This window comes from Ictidomys tridecemlineatus, chromosome 2, assembly GCF_052094955.1.
Source record: "Ictidomys tridecemlineatus isolate mIctTri1 chromosome 2, mIctTri1.hap1, whole genome shotgun sequence".
Taxonomy (NCBI): Eukaryota; Metazoa; Chordata; class Mammalia; order Rodentia; family Sciuridae; genus Ictidomys; species Ictidomys tridecemlineatus.
Window position 1 is genome coordinate 72,658,829 of NC_135478.1, and position 22,458 is coordinate 72,681,286.

At 36.9% G+C, this 22,458-nt stretch overlaps 1 protein-coding gene across 1 annotated transcript in view; it reads right to left on the reverse strand.

Annotated features, from left to right (window-relative positions):
- Positions 1–22,458, reverse strand: part of Mapk1 (mitogen-activated protein kinase 1) — a 79,274-nt gene that overhangs the window by 16,798 nt on the left and 40,018 nt on the right. Inside the window, exons 3-6 of the mRNA XM_078038845.1 lie at positions 21,485–21,674; positions 11,072–11,188; positions 7,230–7,344; positions 6,842–6,973 (exon numbers count right to left, since the gene is read on the reverse strand). Coding sequence (XP_077894971.1) covers positions 6,842–6,973; positions 7,230–7,344; positions 11,072–11,188; positions 21,485–21,674 — 554 coding nt within the window. The remainder of the gene's footprint in view (positions 1–6,841; positions 6,974–7,229; positions 7,345–11,071; positions 11,189–21,484; positions 21,675–22,458) is intronic.

A 22,458-nucleotide genomic window follows, 5' to 3' on the forward strand; every position in this document is an offset into this window, starting at 1 on the left:
GAAATTTTCTATACGCTTTCTTTTACATAACTGAAATCATACTGTATAACAAATGTTGTCTTATTTTTCCTGAGTAAATATTACTCATTATTTCCCTATCAAAACTTAAAAAAAATCACCTTTAGTGGCTTTACAATATTCCTTTAAGTAAATATATCATAATCTACTAAATGATTTGATTAACATTTGGCATTTGGATGATTTCTAATGCGTGGTAGGTGACTTAAATTTAACAAGTTCAAACCAAAGTCTCAACTGATATCCCCAAAACTGTTCCTCCTATATTTCCTGTGAATTGTGTTAACTCTTTATTTATTTATTTATTTACCCACTGAGGTCTTACATTTGTCTCTATTCTTTATATATGAATAATATTAATGATGAATCCAGCATCAATAAATGATAATTCACCTAACCCTCTCAATTACCATATGAGGTGGGACTGAATTTGTATTTTTGAGATGTGGAAATCATGAAACTAAGAGGCTAAATCACTGGTTCAAAGTCAAGGGCTCCAAATGGTGGCTCCCTGGTTTGAACTCAGGAGGCAGATTCCAGACCACTGAGCAAATGGTCCCTCCATGTAATAGGATAGGAATTCTTAAATGTTACTTAGTTTAACTACTGTTCAAACCTAAACAGTCTAATTTCTCCTAAGTTTTAAACTTTAAGGTCACAAAATCTATTCTCTTTCCTTCATGTTTGTTTGATTTGTTTTTAAAGCTCATGAGGATTGGGCTGGGGATGTGGCTCAAGCCGTAGTGCGCTCTCCTGGCATGCGTGTGGCCCGGGTTCGATCCTCAGCACCACATACAAACAAAGATATTGTGTCTGCCAAAAACTAAAAAATAAATATTAAAAAATTCTTTCTCTCTCTCTTTAAAAATAAATAAAGGTATTGTGTCCATCTACAACTAAAAAAGATCAAAAAAAAAAAGCTCATGAAGATAGTCTTTCTTCATCTTCATTTAGTAATCAGAACAAATACTCTAAATAATGTTAGTTTTTTAGATTTGATTTTTTTTAAAAAGCATTTAATCATCTATTATTTTGAAATTCATTTTCATGTGTGAGTAATGATTTAAATTGATTATCTTCCAAATAGCAATTCACCAGCCTAGCACCATCTGCTGAATAATAATCATTTCTTCCCCCTCACTGGAGTCATTTTGGAGAGATTTCTTAGTTAAGATTCCTTTGAAGAAAAATTTACAATACTACTGGCTCAAGGGAATCAGCAATCAAAAATTACTAACAAATATGTGAAAAATGTTCAATCTCTTTTAATTAAAGATGAACAAGTTCAATGCCACCCCCATCTCCATTTGGTTGGCAGACCCAAAAGTTCAATACTCAGAAATGCTGGAACAAAAGATATGGGACAAAATTGTCAAAATGCCCTCCGCAGAGACTCAACCAATTGACACTCTACCAGCAAGCTGTCTTTGGAACATCTTTTCCTCATAGCATTGACAACCCAATGTGCTATCAAACTCTGATTTCTGCTCTTGTGATGAGTGGGGTTATTAAAAACAAAAGGAATCACCGGTATTTCAATGTTCATATTTTGTGTGAGTAAAAATGAGTGGCTTTTCCCCATATTTAAGAGATGTCCCTTTTTTTTTTTCCTTTTTGGCGGGACGGCAGGGGGTGGGGGGGTGGCACAGGTGTCCTGGGGATTAAACTCAGGGGTACTCAACCACTGTGACACAGACAGGGTCTTACTGAGTTACTTAGCACCTCAATTTTGCTGAGGCTGGCTTTGAACTTGCTAACTTCCTGCCTCAGCCTCTTAAGCAGTTGAAACTACAGGTGTGCAGCACCACGCCTGGCTTATATTCCTTTCTGTGAACTATCATTAACTAGACTTTCTTTTGAGTTCCTTGAGGTCTTCCATTCATTTTCTTAAGTTACTTTCATATTTGATACAATCTGGACTATCAGTTTTCTGTAGGCCAGTCCTTTATCTCTTTGTTACTGGTTCTATGTCTAGGGCCATAGAAACCTTGATGGCACAGAACAGACACCCATATTTATTATTAAATGAATAAATTCAAATATTATAATAAAACTACAAACAACTTAAGGCCATGCTAATTGTGGCATGAATTCTTTGCAGTTTCTCCTACCAGTGGGAATATTTATTTCCCCATCACTTGAATCTGTTTTGACTATGTGATTGACCCACTGAGTGAGGCAGATTGCTATTCTGGGACCTGCTCTCAAAAGATCTTGTAGCTTCTGCTCTTGCTCTTGGATATTTTTGTTATCAGGAGAAGCAGCCTAGACTTGTTTACTATGGGATGAAAGAACAACAACTGTGAGGAAGAAGACCAATGGCAAGATGTAGTGAGGTCACCTTGGACCACCCTACTGGAGGGGAGTCAGCAGACCCACTCAGCTATACCAGTCTAAGAAACTCATAGCTGTTGTTTCAAGCCCCGAGTTTTGGGGTGGTTGTTATGCAGCAATAGATAGCTCATGCACCAACAGATAGGTCATGTGAACTTCAATGTTCAGTATGAGACTGATTAAGGACATTTATGGGCCATCCCTACAAGGGAACACTCTTCATAGCTACATATATGGAAGGATCTTCAAACTTTACACCTACAAATGCTAGAAGAGTGGACATTCACACAATCCTGACGTGGGTACTATTACTAATTCTATTTTATAAGTAAGAAAATAAGGCCCTGAGAAGTTGAGTGAGTAGTTTCTCTAAAGGTCACACAACTAGTAAGTGGCTAAGCTGTGGATTAAACCCAGGAGGTATGGCTGCAAAGCCTGGGCTCCAAACATATGATGCTCTACTGTTCTCCTCTGTACCACTAACTCCTATTTTTCCATTTTCTTAATTCTATTTCTATCTTTTCCCTGCATCTGTATTATATTCATCCAATACTTACATTTCAAAATTAATTTCCTAGATTTTAGTGGTATTAATTTGTACTTTCATGAACCAATCTCAAAGTTCATGACCTTAAACTAAGGAAAATAAGCATTAAAAAAAGACTCAGAGCTGGGTGCAGTGGTTTAAGCCTGAAATTCCAGTGACTCAGGAGACTGAGACAGAAAGATCGCAAGTTTTCCTCAGTAATTTAGCAAGACTCTGTCTCAAAATAAAAAACAAAAGGGCTGGGAATATAGCTTTAAGCACTCCTGGGTTCAATATCCAGCAACGCCCACCCTACTAAACAAACTTCAGAAATAATTTAATATGAAACACGACTGACAATAGAAGAGTGAAGAAACAAACAATAAGTGGAGCCTGGAGTTGGTCTATTATCAGAAAATCTTATTATGTAGTTTTTGTTAGGTATGTACCTCCTTTTAAAAAGGTGACTCAGGAAATAACATCTAAATAGGCAATTGTTATATGTTGATACATATATGTACACATGCACATACATATGTACTATATATATTCAGTATATATAGTATATATATATATACACATACATATAGATAAAATAGCAAAAATTAGAAAAAGCTGAGTGAGGTGGCACACACTTATAATCCCAGTGACTTGGGAGGCTGAGGCAGGAGAATCCCGAATTCAAATCCAGCCTCAGCAACTTAGTAAGGCCTCAAGCAACTCAGCAACGCCCTATCTCCAATAAAATATAAAAAAGGGCTAGGGATGTGGCTTGGTGATTAAGCCCCACTGGGTTCAATCCCTGGTATAAAAAAATAAATAAATAAATCAGAAAAAGCTAAATATCCAACTAAAGATTGAATAGAAATAATTCAAAACCATTAAAAATAAGCCAGATCGGGCTGGGGATGTGGCTCAAGCGGTAGCGCGCTCGCCTAGCGTGCGGGCGGCCCGGGTTCGATCCTCAGCACCACATACAAAGGAAGATGTTGTGTCCGCCGAGAACTAAGAAAAAATAAATAAATGTTGAAATTCTCTCTCTCTCTGTCCCCCTCTCTCTCTCACTCTCTCTTAAAAAAATAAAATAAAATAAGCCAGATCTATGTATTAAACATGGAAGAGTATTCAAAACATAATTCTATTAAAAGTGCTATTCAAGAGCTGCTTCTAAAATAATTTTTACCTTCTCAGTTAAACAGTCCTATAATTTTTTGAATTTTTACAAAAAATGTTAATTTTAATAATAATAATAATAATAATTTTTGTGGTGCTGGGAATCAAATCTAGAGTTTTGTGCATGCTTGCTAGGCAAGCACTGTACCACTGGCTATAGCCCTACTAATTACTTTTCAAAAGTAAATTTTAGGTAAAAATACACATATGTACATAGAAAGAATAGATTTGGAAAGATAAATAACAAAGTACTGGTAAGCTGCTATATCTCAGGTTCATCATTCAGATTACCTATCACACTTAAAAGAACCTGTGCTTATATTGTGCCAGCCTATATAATCCAAGATAACTTCCCTGTCTCAAAGTCAATGGATTTACTTTTAATTACATCTGTAATTCCCCTCTGCCATGCAACCAAACACACTTAGATTCATGGACATCTTAGAATGGGGAGAGTCATTACCTATCTACCATATTTTTATACTGGTATAAAATTTTAAAAATAGCTAACTAATATTTTTACCAGATCTCATGTAAAATGAGAATAAAAGACATTAAGATTATTAAAGTCAACCCTAAATTATACAAAGAACACAACTAATGTGTTACTTAAAAAAAAAAAAAAAGATGGGTATTGAATCTAAGAAAATTTCAACTAAGGTAATGAGGATTCTGTCCTATTTTTTTTCTCTAAGATTACTAGTTTTAGTGTGGGAGACCAATCTCACACATGACTGAGTCACACTCCCTGGCTGGGTGCTGAGGCGCTCAGTCATAGGAATGTGGCAGAGCTTTCCCCACTCTTCTTGGGTTCGAGGGTTGGTGTCTCGTGCATGGTGTCTTGCTACAGCCCCATGGGTGAAGCTATGCTCACCTGTTCCTTTGTAATATAACCCCTTGACCTGTTTAGGATAGAATCTTCCATGGAAGTGCCTTATGTGTGTTCTCTTCTCTTACTGTGCCTTTGGGTGTGGCCTACCCAGATGTCAATCAACCTGTTGACAGTAGACATCATGAAGATAGACTCAGCCCCCTGAAACTTGACCCCTTGCCTCATTTGAATAGCTTCTCCTCAATAAAAGGGGTCAGTGCATGCTCTCGCTCTCTCTTCCTTCGGACCCTTAAGGTCAGAGGAGCTGTCACAGCTACCCCAAAGAAAAAAGTATCTGTGTCTCTTGTGTGGTTATTTTGCGCAGCCCAGTTAGTCCAGTTCAACTGAAGTGACCCCTGAGCCTTTTAGTCGAAAGAACTGAAACCAGGCATTTTAGGTCTTATATTTAGGTCTAAGTTCCAATTTTAGGGATTTTTAATTGTTGTTTTGCTTTTTGCACATGATCGTCTTTAATTGTTCCAGCACCATTTGGTGAAGAGTAAGATAAATAATGAGATGCTCAAATGCTTTCTAAATCTCAAATGCTTCCAGCCGAATGTAGATAAAAGGCCACATACTCTATGATTCTATTAATATAACATTACAGAAAAGGCAAAACTATAGGGATAGACATCAGATCAGTGACTGCCAGAGACTGGGGAAAAAACTGACCCCAAGAGAGCATAGGACACTTTTATTGATGATGGAACTATTCCATATATTGATTGCAATAGTGGTTAACTTAAAAGTATACGTTTGGTGGGGCTTAGAGTCCTAGTTCAGTGGTAGAGCACATGCCTAGCACATGTGAGACACTGGGTTTGATCCTCAGCATGACATAAAAATAAAGGAATTGTGTCCATCTACAACTTTAAAAAAAAAGTATATATTTGTTTAAACTCAGAAGCCTGAACAACTAAAAAGTGTGAACTTTGTGTGAATTATGTTCCAATTTACCCGACATTAAAAATTATCAAAAGAGTCAGGTAATGATGTGGTACACACCTGTAATACCTGCAGCTTGGGAGGCTGAAGCAGGAGGATTGCAAGTTTGAAGCCAGCCTCAGCAATTTAGTGAGACCCTGTCTTACATAAAATATAAAAATGAGCTGGGGATGTAGCTCAGTGGCAAAACATCCCTGGGTTCAATCCCCAGTAAACCTGTGCACCCCCCAAAAAAAACCCTAACAATAACAACAAACAAAACCAAATGAGAAGATAAAAAGATTATAAGGTTGAAAATCTCTGTTCCTAAATCTGAAATACTCCAAAATCTGAAATATTTTGAACACCAACATGATACCACAGGTGGAAAATTCCACACCTGACTGATCTTATTCCACACTCTGACAAATCTCAAAGTACAGGCGCACTAAAAATAATGTATAAAATTACCTTCAAGCTGTGTATATAAGGGGTACTACAACATAAATGAATTTTCTGTTTAGATGTGGGTCTCATCTCCAAGATATCTGTCATATTTATGCAAATACACACACAAAAAAATCCAAATCCCAGACACTTTTGATCCCAAACATTTTAGGTAAGGGATATTCAACTGTAATTTGTTTTGTAGGCTCCTAGGCTTTCTGAGCCCTGAAGATGTGAACATAATCAAAATTAAAAAGTAGCAGAGAAACCAAAAGGTAGAAAACCAGAGGCATCCCCAGAAAGGAGATATAGCTCAGTGGCAAAGTGTTTGCCTAGCCCGACTCAGACACTGGATTCCATCTCAGCAAGGCAGGAGTGGTGGGCAATAAAGTATGAGAAGAAACACTTTTTAAATAAAGAGTTACCCAAGAGCCATAGACTGATTTTTTTAGGATAGTGACCTAACACTTTAACAAATACAACAAACAGACAAACATGAAGTTAAGCCAGGGGCTGGGAGGCGGGGAGACAATCAAAGTAAAATTTACCTTTAGAATCAGCATTGGGGAACAGCCTGTTCCATGGCACCTTATTTTTGTGTGGAAGAGAAAGCAAATAGTTTCTAGCTTTTAAATTTATTATACAATTCAGGTCTTCCTGTGATGGGGATCCAAGAATACCTAATGGATAAAATAATTAGCTGTTAATTACCAAGATTGAAACAAACAACTGCACACCACCAGCTATGGGACAGAATGAACCCTGGTACTACTTTATGTCTTCTTGTCACCAACCTTACCTTTCTTAATGAAAAAGATTTTTAACATTTTAAATCAGAGAAGATAAAAACCTCATGTCTATCATAGATTTTAATTATCAGAACTCTTTTACAATTAATGATGTGACTTTGATGTAAACTGTGCTCAGGAACCTTACCCAGAATGTGGTTCAGCTGGTCGAGATAATGTTTCCCTGGAAAGATGGGCCTGTTGGACAGCATCTCTGCCAGGATGCAGCCCACAGACCAAATATCAATGGACTTGGTATAGCCCTGCAGCAGAAAGGGAGAAAAGGCTAAGAATGATATCTGCTGTTGCAAACAACATGTTGAGATTTCCCTATGTGACAGGCACATGGCTGTTAAGAGTTTTGAGATTCTCCTTTGATTCTAAAATTGAGTAACAACACTGAAAAAACAAATAATAATTTGGCTTTCTTATGAGATGCCAAACAACCAAGATCACTTAAAATTTCTTTTTTCTATAATATTATCATTAAACTGGAATTTCAAAAGTATACATCAGTCCTTTAAAAAAATATTTCAAAGAGAGATTCAAAATTTTTTATAATGGGAGCTGGAAAAGAAAAAAGTCATAACATTTATTGTTTTAGGATATTTGTGGCCCATCTATTCATTTTTGTAAACCTGGAAGTCAATTCAAAAGAAAGATCATTGCGGTACTCTCAGAATGTCTAGCCATCTTGCAAATCGTATTAAAAAACATCATGTTGAAAGGACTAGGGGATGTCCAGCTCAGTGGTATAGTGCATGAGGCACTGGGTTTGATTCCCAGCACTGAAAAAACAAAAACGAAAACATCAGGTTGAAAAACTGTGATCTCTGGGGGAAAAAAGAGTGTGCTGCCTCCAATATTCTCATCTCCTTTCTGAGTTATAAAATTTCTCTTAAAGGAAGTCTATTCAAAGTCATGGATGAATTCTGTCTAAATCATAATAGTATCAAACAACAACAACAACAAAAAGTTCCAAGGAATGAAAGCTGAATTTTATGAAAAGAAAAAGTTGCCTCTGGTGATAAGCAGGAGAACTGTAGAAATAATAATAGAAAAAAAATTAAGTCAAACAGTTGAAAATTTAGGTTAAGAATGAAATCTTTTTGGAAAATCAAATAAAAAAACAGTGATAAGATTTATAGCTATGATAAGATGGGTCTGAATTTAAAAATAAGTCTAAAATTATTATAATCTATAATAGTTTTTGCTTTGGGCCAAATCTAAACAAAGGTAAATATTGAAAGTACACACATACAAAAAAAAAAAAATAGCTAAAAAAGGGAGAAATGGCTGCTCCAGGTCTGGGGCAGGGCAAGTACAAGGTGACCCCAGAGCATCTAATGCCAGAAAGCAAGGAAGTACCTGATGCTAGTGGGAATGTCAAAAGCAGCTCTTACCTGCCAAATCTGGAACAAAAACACTTAATGGTAGAGATGGATAATAAATCATAGAATAAATAAGTGGAGATAACTAAAACAAAATCATACAGTTATAAAATCATCAATGAATGATAAGAATACCAGGTTCAAGTCTGATAAAGAAGACAACTTTAGGGCTGGAGTTGTGGCCCAGTGGTAAAGTGCTTGCCTAGCACATGTGAGGCACTGGATTCGATCTCCAGCACCATTTAAAAAAAAAATAAGCAAAATAAAGGTAGAAGGAGAAGGAGAAGGGAGAAGAAGAAGAAGACAACTTTAAACAAACTATTTCCCCACAAACTATTATTATAAAGAGGGTAATGATAATCTGATTGTGGAGACCTGGAGGATACCATCTTAATCAAAAGAGCAATGTGACCATTACCAATTATTTGGCACAAACCAGCTGTGCCTTCTGATACTAGGTACTTAGAATACAACATTGCTTCTGTGGTATTTGTGCCAAAAATCCAGGACCCAAAATTGCATAGCATTCTGCAAAATAATTGATCTTCATTCTTCAAAAAAATAGCACTGAATTAATGTTGGTATCTTAGATATGCTAAAGTATCATGGCTGTGGGGAAGAGCATTCCATTTTTAGGGGTATTAATAATGCCCCAAATGGTTTGGAAATAAGGTGTTGGTGAAGTGTCAGATGGCATGTCAAAAAGAAGGGAGAGGAGTGAGAAAGAAAAGAGAGGGAGGGAGAGAAGAAGATGGCAAGATGTTTAGTTGTTGCAAGCTCAGATATTAAAAAAAAAAAACAAACAGATGGCAAGATGTTAAGAGCTGGTAGATCAAAGTAAAGGGTACACAGGTGTTCAATGTACTTTCAATTTTTAAAAATATATCTGAATATTTTTTAAGTTAATGAAAAGAAAAAAGTGAATACACTGCTAGAAGGAACATTCCCAGGGGCTAGAGATGCTGCAAATAAAGTAGTAACTTTCACTGTAGTAACTCTGCAAGTAGAAGGGAGTGTTGGGCATTTGGAAGAACACAGAGCTAACCCTACCATTTTTGGCTACTTCCCCATGGATGGTAACCGAAAAATGAAGGCAGTATAGGACACTCAAGATCAAGAAGCCACCATGATAAAAATCTACCACACCAACCACTGTCTTTTACAACCAGTAATGTTCACTGCATACCAATGATCCTTGTCTGGAATTGCTGTCATGTGGCCCATCAAAGAACGAACCTGTGTGTGGGATTATTTGTAATACAGAGTTATAAGAGAATCAACACAGTATTTTCTTCTTTGGAACACCTGTTACACCAAATCCTTCATTATGATACAATTTCTTTTAGTGGAATTTTGCTTTTATAATGAAAAAAAAATGTAGGATATCAAGAATATCTGCTGGAAACAAATTCCATTTCCTCACAAAAGCACTTAATAGCTTATCTCTACACATAAAGAATGGAGGAAGACAATGGAGCCCACAAGCTAATTAGACCTGTTCATTTCCTAAGCCTCTCAGGACTATTTCTGGTTGCTGGGCCTTACACACAATGCCCAATATGAATTCATATTATTTTCTTCATGTTATATTTTCTTGTTCTTTAAGAATCTCATAATCCTGTGATATTAGGTATGGCTAGTATGTCAGATCTATTTATACTATCCAATTTTGAAAACTTTTCCACATACTATTTGTAGATAATATGTTAAAAATACTGAACCTAATCTCCCATAGCTGCCCTCAATTTTGCCTACTGATTCCTAATTCTAACTAAGAATATTTCACTTTTTCCTTTTTTTAAAAATTTATTCCTTTAGTTCTGGCTGGACACAATACCTTCATTTTATCCATTTTTATATGGTGCTGAGGATCAAACCCAGAGCCTCACACTGGCCAGGCAAGCACTGTACTGCTGAGCCTCAATCCCAGCTCACTTTTTCTGGTTTTTGTAAATGCATTCAATCATTTCTTATGACCAAGAGACAGGCCTTGTCAACAGAGTTCTTATAAAACCTCCAAGTACTCTCCCTAGCCACTTGGGAGATGTAGAGGAAATATTTCATTTGGAAGCAGGACTCTATAGTTTTGAAAGACTCCATGAGAGTTCTTAAATGGAAAGAATAATAAATCATACTATTATTTTGCTGAGGAGACATTTTTCATTAAGAGATATATCTGACTTTTATAGGACAGCCCTAGTCTGTGTTCACAGAAATACAGATTACCGTAACTTCTGAAAAAAGACAGCCTGATTGCGCCTTGGCAGCAGTAGGTGTGAAAGTTGCCACAGAAAGGACTGCAGGAGGATGAACCAAGGTGAGGAACACAGACCATTTATGGTAAATGTGACTGGAGATGAAACCCTCTGACTCTCATCAGGCCAGCAATACTTCAGCTGAGATGGAGAGGGCAAATTCCAATGTCCAGGAATTCAATGCTGAAGAAGAGATTAAGATAGCACCTTGGCTCTGGGCCTATGTGGGCTGGTCAGACAGGACAAGGCTTAACCCAAGTTGAGGCTGGAAAGGGAGGCTTACAGTCACACATTCAGAAAGTTCTCTTACTTCTGATTTTCTTTTTATGCAAACAGGTCCTTACCTTGGAATTCAACATAATTTCTGGAGCCCTGTACCAACGTGTGGCTACATACTCTGTCAGGAATCCTGTGTGATCATGATCTGGATCTGCAACACGGGCCAGGCCAAAGTCGCAGATCTAAGATAAAAAAGTGACATGCCATTATTAGAAATTCTAATCAGCTTGACATCAAAACATAACATTAAAAGTAAAAAAAAAAAAAAAGACAACAGTAATAATAAGTACTTGCTATCACACTGTGTCAGACACTTTGCTGGGAATTTTTTAATCCTTCCAATAACCTGAAAAGTAGTGATGACTATCCATGTGCTAAAGATTAGGAAACAGGTTACAGGGCCTTTTAATAGTCAATTTCATTATCTGCTTATCACACAGCAATTTTGCTTAGGTACTTGACAAATTGTTTTGGGTAGTCATCAAATCCATCTAGAATCCTTTTTCAGCCCCATACTACTAGAGCTCCTGTGATGAACTCTTTAATGAGCACTGGACTTATCTTTCTTAGACTCCATTTCCTATTAGTCTTCTATTTAGTTCAAGAATGTTGGTATTTCTCAAGATTCTTTTCACTTTCTTCCCCTTTCATGTAATCAAATCTTTTTTTTTTTTTTTTTTTTTTTTTTTTTTTAAGAGAGAATGAGAGAGGAGAGAGAGAGAGAATTTTTTTAATATTTATTTTTTAGTTCTCGGCGGACACAACATCTTTGTTGGTATGTGGTGCTGAGGATCGAACCTGGGCCGCACGCATGCCAGGCGAGCGCGCTACCGCTTGAGCCACATCCCCAGCCCATGTAATCAAATCTTTAAAAAGTTTTAAGTTTTTAAAGCTTCAAAAGTTTCATGTATGGAAGATATATTATTTTCTTTTTAAAAAGACACCCAGTTTCTCATTTTCTTCTCACTCTCAGAAGCACCTCCTAGACTTTCATCATCTCGCCATCTAATACCGTGCTGTTACTAGGGACTAGCTATTTCATCAAACTCTAATGTATATAAACATAATGTATTTTATCCATAAATGCAGGATATTTTAATTCTTTGGCCTCTGGGAAACTAAAGAGAAAGAGAGGGAGGAAGGAGATAGACACATAGACACAACAGAGACAAGTTAACAAAGATGGGCCAGAGTATAGGAGAAGGTAGCCTAGAAGACATAGATTAATATGGAAGCTTACTACATCAAGTCATCTAAGAAACAAGGGCCCAAACTCAGGCTGGAGATAATAGGGTCAACGAAGAAGGGACAAATCTAAGAGACATCTGTAGGACATGGGAATTTAGCAGAATAGCAGTCTGTTTAGATATCTCACATGAGTGCCTCAATAATGAAAGATTTGGAAAGATCTCACCTATTTCACAAATATCTTCCTCTGGTCATCCCACCTTGGAGGCTGGCATTGTCAGTAGTAGCAATAGGCTCTCTTGCCTGCTTCAACTAGAGCATCCAAGGAAATGCCCATCTGAATTGCATAATTCCCCTGTCTTTGACACACTGTCACTGCATCACTAAAAGGAGCAGACAGCACATCTGCTGTTCCAGTGACTCTTCCACATATTACTTTCCATATGGACTCTCACATGGTGAAGTGGTGAGAAATATTGTCTTCTGTAGTTCTGATTAGTCTGCATTCTTGCAACCTACGTAACCTTCAATGTAAATCCTGGGACTCTCTTCTCAGAGATGGCCTCCTTGCCAATGATATTAGACTCATCAATAGTCACAGGCCTCTCAAGGAGATCTAGCTGAGGAACAGCCATGAGCTCTCACAAGGCCTTGTACATGCTAGGTAAGTGCTCTACTACTGAGCAACATCCTAGCCTCAGTCATAAGCTCTTGAGAGGGAACATATTTGAATTCTAAATTCTGCTTGACCATCTGAAGGCTTTCAATATATCTGAATCTCATTTGTTTCTTTTGAGCCTTTTCTACCAATTCCTCTGAAGCAAACTGCAGGAAGTTTTTCCAGTACAACACTCAATAGCAACATGAACCAACAAACAGAAGTAATGAATGACTGATTTCTTCCATGTCTGAAGAGTGCTGAGTCTTCATTTGCCACGTTAGACTATTGCTAATTCATCCTAGTTCTGTGGCTTGAACTTTTTTATTTTTAAGTGGACACAATATTTCTATGTGGTGCTGAGGATAGAACCCAGTGCTTCATGCATGCTAGGTGAGTGCTCCACCACTGAGCCAGAACCCCAGCCCTGGCTTGAACTTTTCAATGTATGTGTGATCCAGTTTCTCTCAAATCACATAACAAATCCCTCATAGATTAAAAAAAAAAATGTATGAAATCCAGAGATCAATAATGTTAAGTACTAAAGTGAATGTTTCTAAATTCCTCTAGGACTTTGGAAAGATGGAAGTTGTATTTTAGAAGGCTTGTTAAGATTCTTTAATATCTATGAAGACAAGGATAATGAATGCTATGAGTAACTGTGTGTGTGTGTGTGTGTGTGTGTGTGTATGAGAGAGAGTGAGAGAGAGAGAGAGAGAGACTGCCTTGCCAATATAACCCACCCCACTGTACTTCTTCCTCCTCTTTGTTTTTATGCAGTACTAGGGATTAAACCTAGGGCTTCATGCATGTTAGGCAAGCACTCTACCACTGAATTATATCCCAGCTTTCCTTATGCTTTTCTTCTAAGCTCTTTGGTTGAACCTGTTTCAAGATGTTGGGTCTTGTGAATCTGAGTGAACCTCTAAGCACCTGATCCAATAGAATACAGTGAAAGTGATGCTGTGTGATTTCTGAGTCTATATTATAAACTGACATATGGCTTCTACTTGACCCTCTTGTGGTACTTGGAACCCTCTACCCACAAGAGGAAGCCTGGGTACACACAGACATCCCAGCCAAAAGGCAGTACCAATTACCATCAAGCATATAACTGATGATTTTACACCCTATCTTATCTTTTGACAAAGACCCAGATACTGGAGAGAAACCAGGCATCCCCGGGCTGCACCTTGACTGAATTCTGGACCTACAGAAAACCATGAGGCAATACATGATCATTGCTCTTTTAGGTCACTATATTTTGGGGTGATTTGTCATAGAGCAAGAGTAACTACAGTGGTACTGTGCTGAGTTAATGAGACAGGCACTACCTAATGAAGATATATGTAAAATGATTCTAGAATACTGCAGAGATGCTTCCCTGAGGAGACCTGAGAAAGCCAGAACGAGGTCCTAGAGAAGAAACAGCTGGGCATGTTTGAGGGGCAGAGAGGGGGCAAGGTAGGGTAGAATTCTCCAAAACATCTCTTGAACTGGCTGCTTCTCCTACATCTCAACTGCCATTGTAGTTAGTTTGTGTAGATTTAGATAAAAATTCACATTAAGTGTTATTTCTAAATAAGTCATGCCTTTGGCTTGAATAAAGACCAAACTCTCTTTTAAGAAAAAATATTTTAGTTGTAGATGGAAACAATACCTTTATTTTATTTATTTTTATGCGGTTCTGAGATCAAACCCAGTGCCTCACATGTGCTAGGAAAGTGCTTTACCACTGAGGTACAACTCTTGCCCAAAGACCAAACTCTTTTTTTTTTTTTTATTTCTATTTTTTTTTAATGTAAAAGGAATTGTCTCAAAACAGTTGTGGGTCGTGAGTCATCACTTCTATTCAGCCTGCAGTTTTCTGCTGTGAGATGTATTGGAGGAGCTGTTCCCTTGTGGTACCCACTCTGCTCATCTCACCACGAGCAGGGGTGGCTCCACAGGCAGATCACATCCCTTGCTACCTTTGCACCTCCTGGCACTTTACCATCCCTTTCCTGAGGACCAGCTGAGAGTTCCATAATGTTTACCCTCTTTCCTCTCTTGGGGTTATGGGACTGGCTGCTGGGTTGGTGTGGTGGGGAAGGAGCGTGGAATCAGAGCTCCATCCCTGGGCACAGTGTTTCTATGATAGTGGCTCCGGGATGGGCTTCCCTGGCATTTCCTTGACTCAATGGGAAAAGTCATCCCTGGAGACTCCATTGTGATGTGGCCCTCTGGCTCCCAAAGCTAGTCCAGCGAGCTCAGTATGGACAGTATAGCAAGTGCTTTGTAAAGAATTGTGTCCCACATTCTGAGATGTGACCTTTTTGCCTTTTTGGTTAAAATGTCTTTTCTATTTGAAATGTTAATAATAATGGAGTTTTTCAATGTTCCTGCTCACTATAATTAGCTTTCCAAATTGTTTTGTTATTAGGTTGAACCATATGAAATTGCTAATATTCAACTGTTTTTGACCTATAAAAATGGCAAATTTGCTCTTATTTGACCATTTTGACCAAGAAAAATGGCAATATTGGGTGGTTCAATGGAACAACTTTACAATTCATGAGAAGTCAAACATCTGGGACTCTGGGGTGAGGTAGAACGACCTTTTCACTATGAATTGGTGGGTGTAGTCTAGATTGGTCTCTCTCCTAGTGACCTCAGCATCTCCCTTGCCTGGATGAAGCTCAGTCTTCTTAGCTATATGGTGGAACTCATGATCCTTGTGCTCCCATCTCAAAAGACCAAACTCTTCAAGCAAAACTTTTAGACTACTCTCGAACTCTCATCAATCTAACTTCCACATTGTTTTTATCTCTCACCATTACTTTTGATTCTAATTTACTTGACACCTATTTCCCTTTCCTTGACTAAGCAATATCATCTCACTTGTGGGCCCTATCCATGCCATTCCAGTAAGTTAAATACCTACATGAAAACTCTTCTGAGGAGTTTCCTAGGAATTAATACCACCACCAAGAATTAACTGCTTAATTTTATGAACTCCCATACTGTTTGGTTAGAGTTATATTATAAGTATACTATCACAATCCATAATAAACAACTGTGCTAAGTGTCTGTTTTCCCCATTAGTATGTATGTCCCTAGAAAATGGCAGTACTTGATTTACTTTTTATTCCTGTTACACATAGTGAACATACAATATTTGATGAAAAAAATGCCTTACCGGAAATGTTTTTGAGAAGCACAACCTAGGTGGATTAATGTGCAGAGATTCTAGTAATGACTATTTTTCATAATATATAAATCACTATATCTTTAAAAAATATCAGGGCTTATAATATCATAATAATGATAATAAAATTATATTTTAAATGTGGCAATACTAAGGAAGAAAGAAAAAATAAAAAAGTGGAATTAAAAATCCTCACTAGGCAAACAACTTACTCTAACACTCTGAATGATGTAATTATATATCTATTTCTTTAAAATTTAAACCAAATGTGTAATTGCTCTTCCCTCTTTTCCCCAAGAAATCTGGTCTGAAAGCCATTAAGTGAGATCATGAAACATTAAGTCCCCAATGGGGTAGGGGAAAGGCACAGCAGTTTGTTGGGGAATGGAGCATGTAGATAGTAAATTAATAGTAGACTAAAGATCTGGATATGCTATAGGTGAAAGGTGAAGAGGGGTCTAGTAGAAAAGTTGTAACAGCCCACCTGGGGACTAGAGTAAAGTAAGGCAATGATATACAGTCAATTGTTTCATTGGGGGTTGCAAAACGGAGATATTTCTTATTTTATTATTCCCCTGCATTTATTAGCTAGTATTCTTTTAAAAGGTCTGTGGTTCAAAAGAGGTTTACCCTGATACGCAGAATTTAGTTTCCCATTTGAAAAAAAGGAAAAATGTTCAATTCTTCAGAGAAGTGAGCTGGTGTAAGGGGAACCATATTTTTATCATTTGTATTTCCTATACTTAGGATAAGGAACAAGCAGGTTTCCCATGTCACTGGATATATTTTTAAAAATAAAGGAGTTTTGGGGTTTATGACTCTTGAAGATTTTATAACTCCCTTCCTGGTCATCAATGGAAAGTTCATGTCATTTTTTTCTCCCTCTCAAGTTATCTTAATATGACAACGCCAAAGACTAACCAAATTTACATTGCATTAATGACTAACTGCCAAGACTACAAAATAAAATAGTAATAAGATATGGTATAAGAAACATAAAATGACCTATAAATATTAGGACTTCTATCTGGCTACTTTTTGAAACAAAGTAAGCCCCAAAGACATGTTTCATTTTGCATCCTCCAGAATACTCCTTTATAGGTACATCCAGAATCACAAGGGCTGCAATGACTTCTATTGGGATTTCTGTGTGGTCAGCCTAGTAAACAATGAGTGCAATCAATATAGCCCATTTCCCTTGTAGTCACACTAAAAATATGCTAAGAACCTCCAATTAAGGTCTCTAATTTATGTTTTTGTGGCCCTGAGAAATAAAAGGTCTATAAGTAAGGCTCCCAGAGAATCCTAAAATGTCAACATCTGCTAGACCTCAGGGCTTCAGATAACAAATGCAAAGTGTTTACAGAAACCAAAAAGAAAACTTACTGCTATTGACCTTGTCTGGTATCAGTCAAAAGTTAAAGGTTTAAGTCACTAAGAATAGTTGATACCTTGAGAGTTGAAGAGTAGGAAACACTTTAGTAACACTGACACTAATGGATAAAGGAAGAAATGACATTAATGTCTGCTTAGAAATTCCAAAGGACCAAAAATAACAAGTTAGGTAAGGCATAGGGGCTTGAGAGATGGGCATTACAGTCATCTTTGGAGTACAATGCTCTCCTGAATATTTATATCCATGATACAAACTCCATATGCACACTTTAAACATTCAAGTAAATTGTACTAATACATAAAATACTTTCTTGGGTTTCTGACTCTCTGTGTTAAATTCAGTTTTGAAAATAATGCCTGTTTTTTTATGAGGATGACCAACTCATTTATCAGTGTGGGTATAAGTTTTGGTGAGTAGGTGAATAAAATGGCTCTAGCTAGGTAAGGACAAGTCCATTCACAGTGAAGAGATAAAAAAGAAAGTAGTCTTGTTCTGTTTGTTTTATTCTTAAGGATGAGCATTTTCAAGCAAAATTAAGAGCTAACTATTTCCAGAAATATTATATACTAAAGAACTGAGAATGTATCTCCAAAACTCAAAATATTCTTTTACAGTAGGGTTCTGTCACTGGCTTTTAGGTGCACAGATCCAGAAAGAAGGAAACAGTTATAGCCCATGTGGAAAGTCTAAGAATCTATATTAGGATTCTAAGAGGCAATGGTCCAACTTTTAATCTCCACATCTCACTGAATGTAGGGCACTCGGTTTCAAATATCCCTTGACAGTGTATAAGCCAACTGTCTGACTATGGTACCCACTGCCTTTTTTTTTTTTTTCCTTTCTTCAAATTGAACCCAGGGGTGCTCTACCAATGAACTACCTCCCCAGTTCTTTTCATTTTTTTTATTTTGAGGCAGTCTCAAGAAATTGACTAGGATGCTTCAAACTTGTGACCCTCTTGACTCAGCCTCCTGACTCTTTGGGATTATAGGTGTGTGCTGCTGCATTAGGTCCCCACTGCCTTTCTTAGATAGTTACAGAAGGCTCTCTGTAACATACTTCTACCCAAACCTCTCCACCCTAGAGCCAATGACTAATTCCCTATTATTCATTTAATGCTGCAACCACACAGAAGAGGATTTAGTGTTTTATGTACTCATTCCTTACTTTTTATTTCCATCATTCCTTCTGCCTACAATATCCTATTCCCAATATGGCCACCCAGCTACTGAAAATCTACCCATTCTCAGAGGTCTGACATGGATACCACCTTCTTCCTGGCACCTCTCATAGATTGAACTAGAACTGGTTATCTCTCTCCTTTGCATTTGTACACAACTCTTTTCTGTATCTCATTTTTTTTAAACCTTTTTTTCAGTTGTAAATGAACACAATACCTTTGTTTATTCATTTATATGTGGTGCTGAGGATCGAACCCAGAGCCTCACACATTTGAGGCAAGTGCTCTACAACTGGGCCACAACACCAGTCCCTTTATCTCAGTTATAACATTATTACAATGATCTGTTTATCAGATTTCTGATTTATCAGTTTTCAGATTTTAGGAGCAGATACTTATCTCCCTGATCCAACATAGCTTCACACAGGAATGTCTACTAGACAGAAATCCAGAAAAGGATATCTACATGTATACTTCTTAGATATTTTCCTTAATGTTTGAAAGATTCATCAATGTTGTAGCATTACCAGTACTTAACTCCTTTGCAGTTCATTGTTATGGATCTATCACATTTTATTAATCCTTTATTAACTGGGCATCTGGATTATTTCCACTTCTTGGCTACAGGGAATATTGCCATGAACATTGGCGAACAAATGTTTTTGGAGACAGGTATATACTTAGGAGTAAAATCCTTGCCAATGCTTTTTATTTTCTGTTTTGATCATAGCCATCCTAATGTGTGTTAAATGATATCTGTGATTTTGATTGCATGTTTTCCTATTAGTGATGTTAGGCATCTTTTCATATTCTTATTGTGCATTTAAATATCTTTTTCAGAGGAAGGTCTATTAGGATCTTTTCCCCATTTTCAATTTGGATATTTATCTTTTTATCATTGAACTGTAAGAATTCTTCATATATAGTCATCCCTAGGTATCTGGTATGTGATTGGTTCTAGGACCTCAAGGAAACCAAAAACCAACACATGCTCATCAAATCTCTTACATAAAATGCATAATATTTGCATACAACATACAAATATCACCCCATGTACTTTAACCTCTAGATTACTTATAATATCTTACATGATGTAAATGCTATATAAACACTGAACAGTTGTTACACTATATTGCTTGGGAAATGATAAAAAGTTTGCTGATGTAAGTACAGATGTGTTTTATTCTCTGAATATTTTCTATTTATAGTTGGTTAAATCCATGGCTGCAGAACCTATGGTTGCTGAACCTATAATATACAGGGGTTGACTATATTCTAGTTATAAGTCCCTTATTAGGTATATGGTATCTCTTATTTTTCAGGTCATTTTACTTTCTTGATGAATTACTTTATAGGTCAAGCTTCACAACTTAATGGAATCCAACTTTTTTCTCTTTTGTTGTTTATGCTTTTGCTGTCATGTCTAAGAAGCTCTAACACAAGATCAAAAAGATTTTTTCATGTGTTTTCTAACAGTATTACATGTTTTAGTTCTTAAATTTAGGTCTCTGATGTGTTTGTGAGTTCATTTTTGTACAGCTACAAAGGAAGCATCCAATCTCACTCTTCTGATGTGTCTATCCAGATGTCTCAGCATGATCTGTTGAAAAGATTATTCTTTTCCTACTGAGAGGTCTTGATATCCTTGTCAAAAATCAGCTGACCACAGACACATGGGATTTATTTATTGACTATCAATTCTACTCTGTCTATCCTTTGGCCAGTACCACACTGTCTTAATTACCATAACTTTGTATTAAATTTTGAAATAAAAAAGGGTGAGTCTTGGGGCTGGGGCAGTAGCTCAGTGGTAGAGCACTCGCCTAGCATGTGTGAGGCACTGGGTTTGATCCTCAGCATCACATAAAAAAATAAATAAAATAAAAGCATGAGGCATGCTGTCCATCTACAACTATATATGAAATTTTTTTTTTTTAAAGTTTGAGTCTTCAGAAAGTGTAAGTCTTCTAACTTTGTAAGACTGTTTGGCCTCCTGAATTTCTACATGAATTTTAGAATTCGTCCATCAATTTATTAAACAAACAAAACCCCCCAAACCCAAAAACACAGTGTGCTGGGGATTTGATAGGGACAGAACTGAATCTGTAGATCAATGTGGGGAATACTTCATCTTAATATTATTAGTCTGAATTTCCATTCTTTCATTACAACTGAAGACATCTGTAGATCTCCTTTTTTATTTCTCTGCCATCTATTAATCTTCAGTATATCTTCAGTATATATCTTCGGTATAAATTTCAGTGCATATCTTCAATATAAATTTGAAAACTATAAAAGACTCCTTCTATGGAAGGTCTTACTGAGGTCAGAAGATAGTAAGGTTAAGTTGTCTACTGATTTCTGAGAGTTTCTTATAGAAAGCTTGAACAAAAAGATCACAAATGAAACAATTTAAAAACTTAACATATAACACAATAACTAGGGGCTGGGGATGTGGCTCAAGCGGTAGTGCGCTCGCCTGGCATGCGCGCGGCCCGGGTTCGATCCTCAGCACCACATACCAACAAAGATGTTGTGTCTGCCAACTAAAAAATAAATATTAAAAATTCTCTCTCTCCTCTCTCACTCTCTCTTAAAAAAAAAACACAATAACTATTTGCACATAAAAAATACAAAAATGCACACGTAATAAAAGAACACAAAAAACGCTGGAAGAAAATACACCAATTTGTTAATAGTTTCTTATCTCTGGAATGGAAGAAAGAATGGAATAGAGATGATGATGACTGGCACCTTTTACTTGTATTTTTTGCTAAGTTTTTGCTAAGTGTTTTCTGGAATAATCTTAAATATGAAACAGTCCCCCCCCCAAATATATATCACCCTAAAAATAAATAACCTGGCTGACCTTGAGATCACAAGTGGTGTTGAGCAGCAGATTGGAAGGCTTGAGGTCACGGTGCAAAACATTAGCTGAATGGATATATTTTAATCCTCTGAGGATCTGGTAAAGAAAATAGCAGATATGGTCGTTGCTGAGGTGTTGTGTCTTCAAGAGCTTGTAAAGATCTGTTTCCATGAGGTCCTGTACTATATATCTGTTTGGACAGGTTAAAGAAAATACCAAATAGCTGGTCAAACTTAACAAAACATTAACAACAAAATTCACCCTCTCTCAGTTCTCTTCCCAAATAGCCCATAAGGTTTTCAAGGGAAAGGAGAAAAATGAAGAAAATTTAGTGTACCTTTCTGGAAGAAACCTGAAATAGTTAACTCCCTGACTAGGTCCTGTGGGAAACAGGCATTATACCTGTATAATGTGGCTGATTATAGACCCTAAGACCTGAAGCTGAAATATTGGCTAATCTAAGTCTCAACTCCCTTGTTCTCTAAATTGTCTACCATCATTAACTCCCCACTCAAGTTTAGAGAGGGTAGGTGGTGGCCAAAAGTATCATACACTCCTTCATTTCTTTGGCCCAGCAACCACTTATAAATGTCACTATTCTTTTCTTCCTTTCTTTGTGCCATCTCCCCATCTCCTCAGAAACCAACCATAAAACTCCAGAAAAACGTTGAAACTAAACCTCTCAGTCTTAATCTTTTTTTTTTGATTCTTTGATTACTGTTAAGATCCTATAAAAATAAATAAGACCAAGGGAAGTAATGCTTAGAAAGGGTGTGTGCTGGCTTTGCTTCTCTTGCTTTCTTATTTAGCTGTGTATCTAAGCACAGCTATGGCTACCTTCTTTCTTACAGAAATTAAATTACAGAAACCTTTGTTTAACTTTACCATAATATTTCATTTTTGTATTTTAAAAAATTCATTTCTGCATAAATACTTCTCTGTTTCCCATATTCATGCTAGATGAGACCTACATG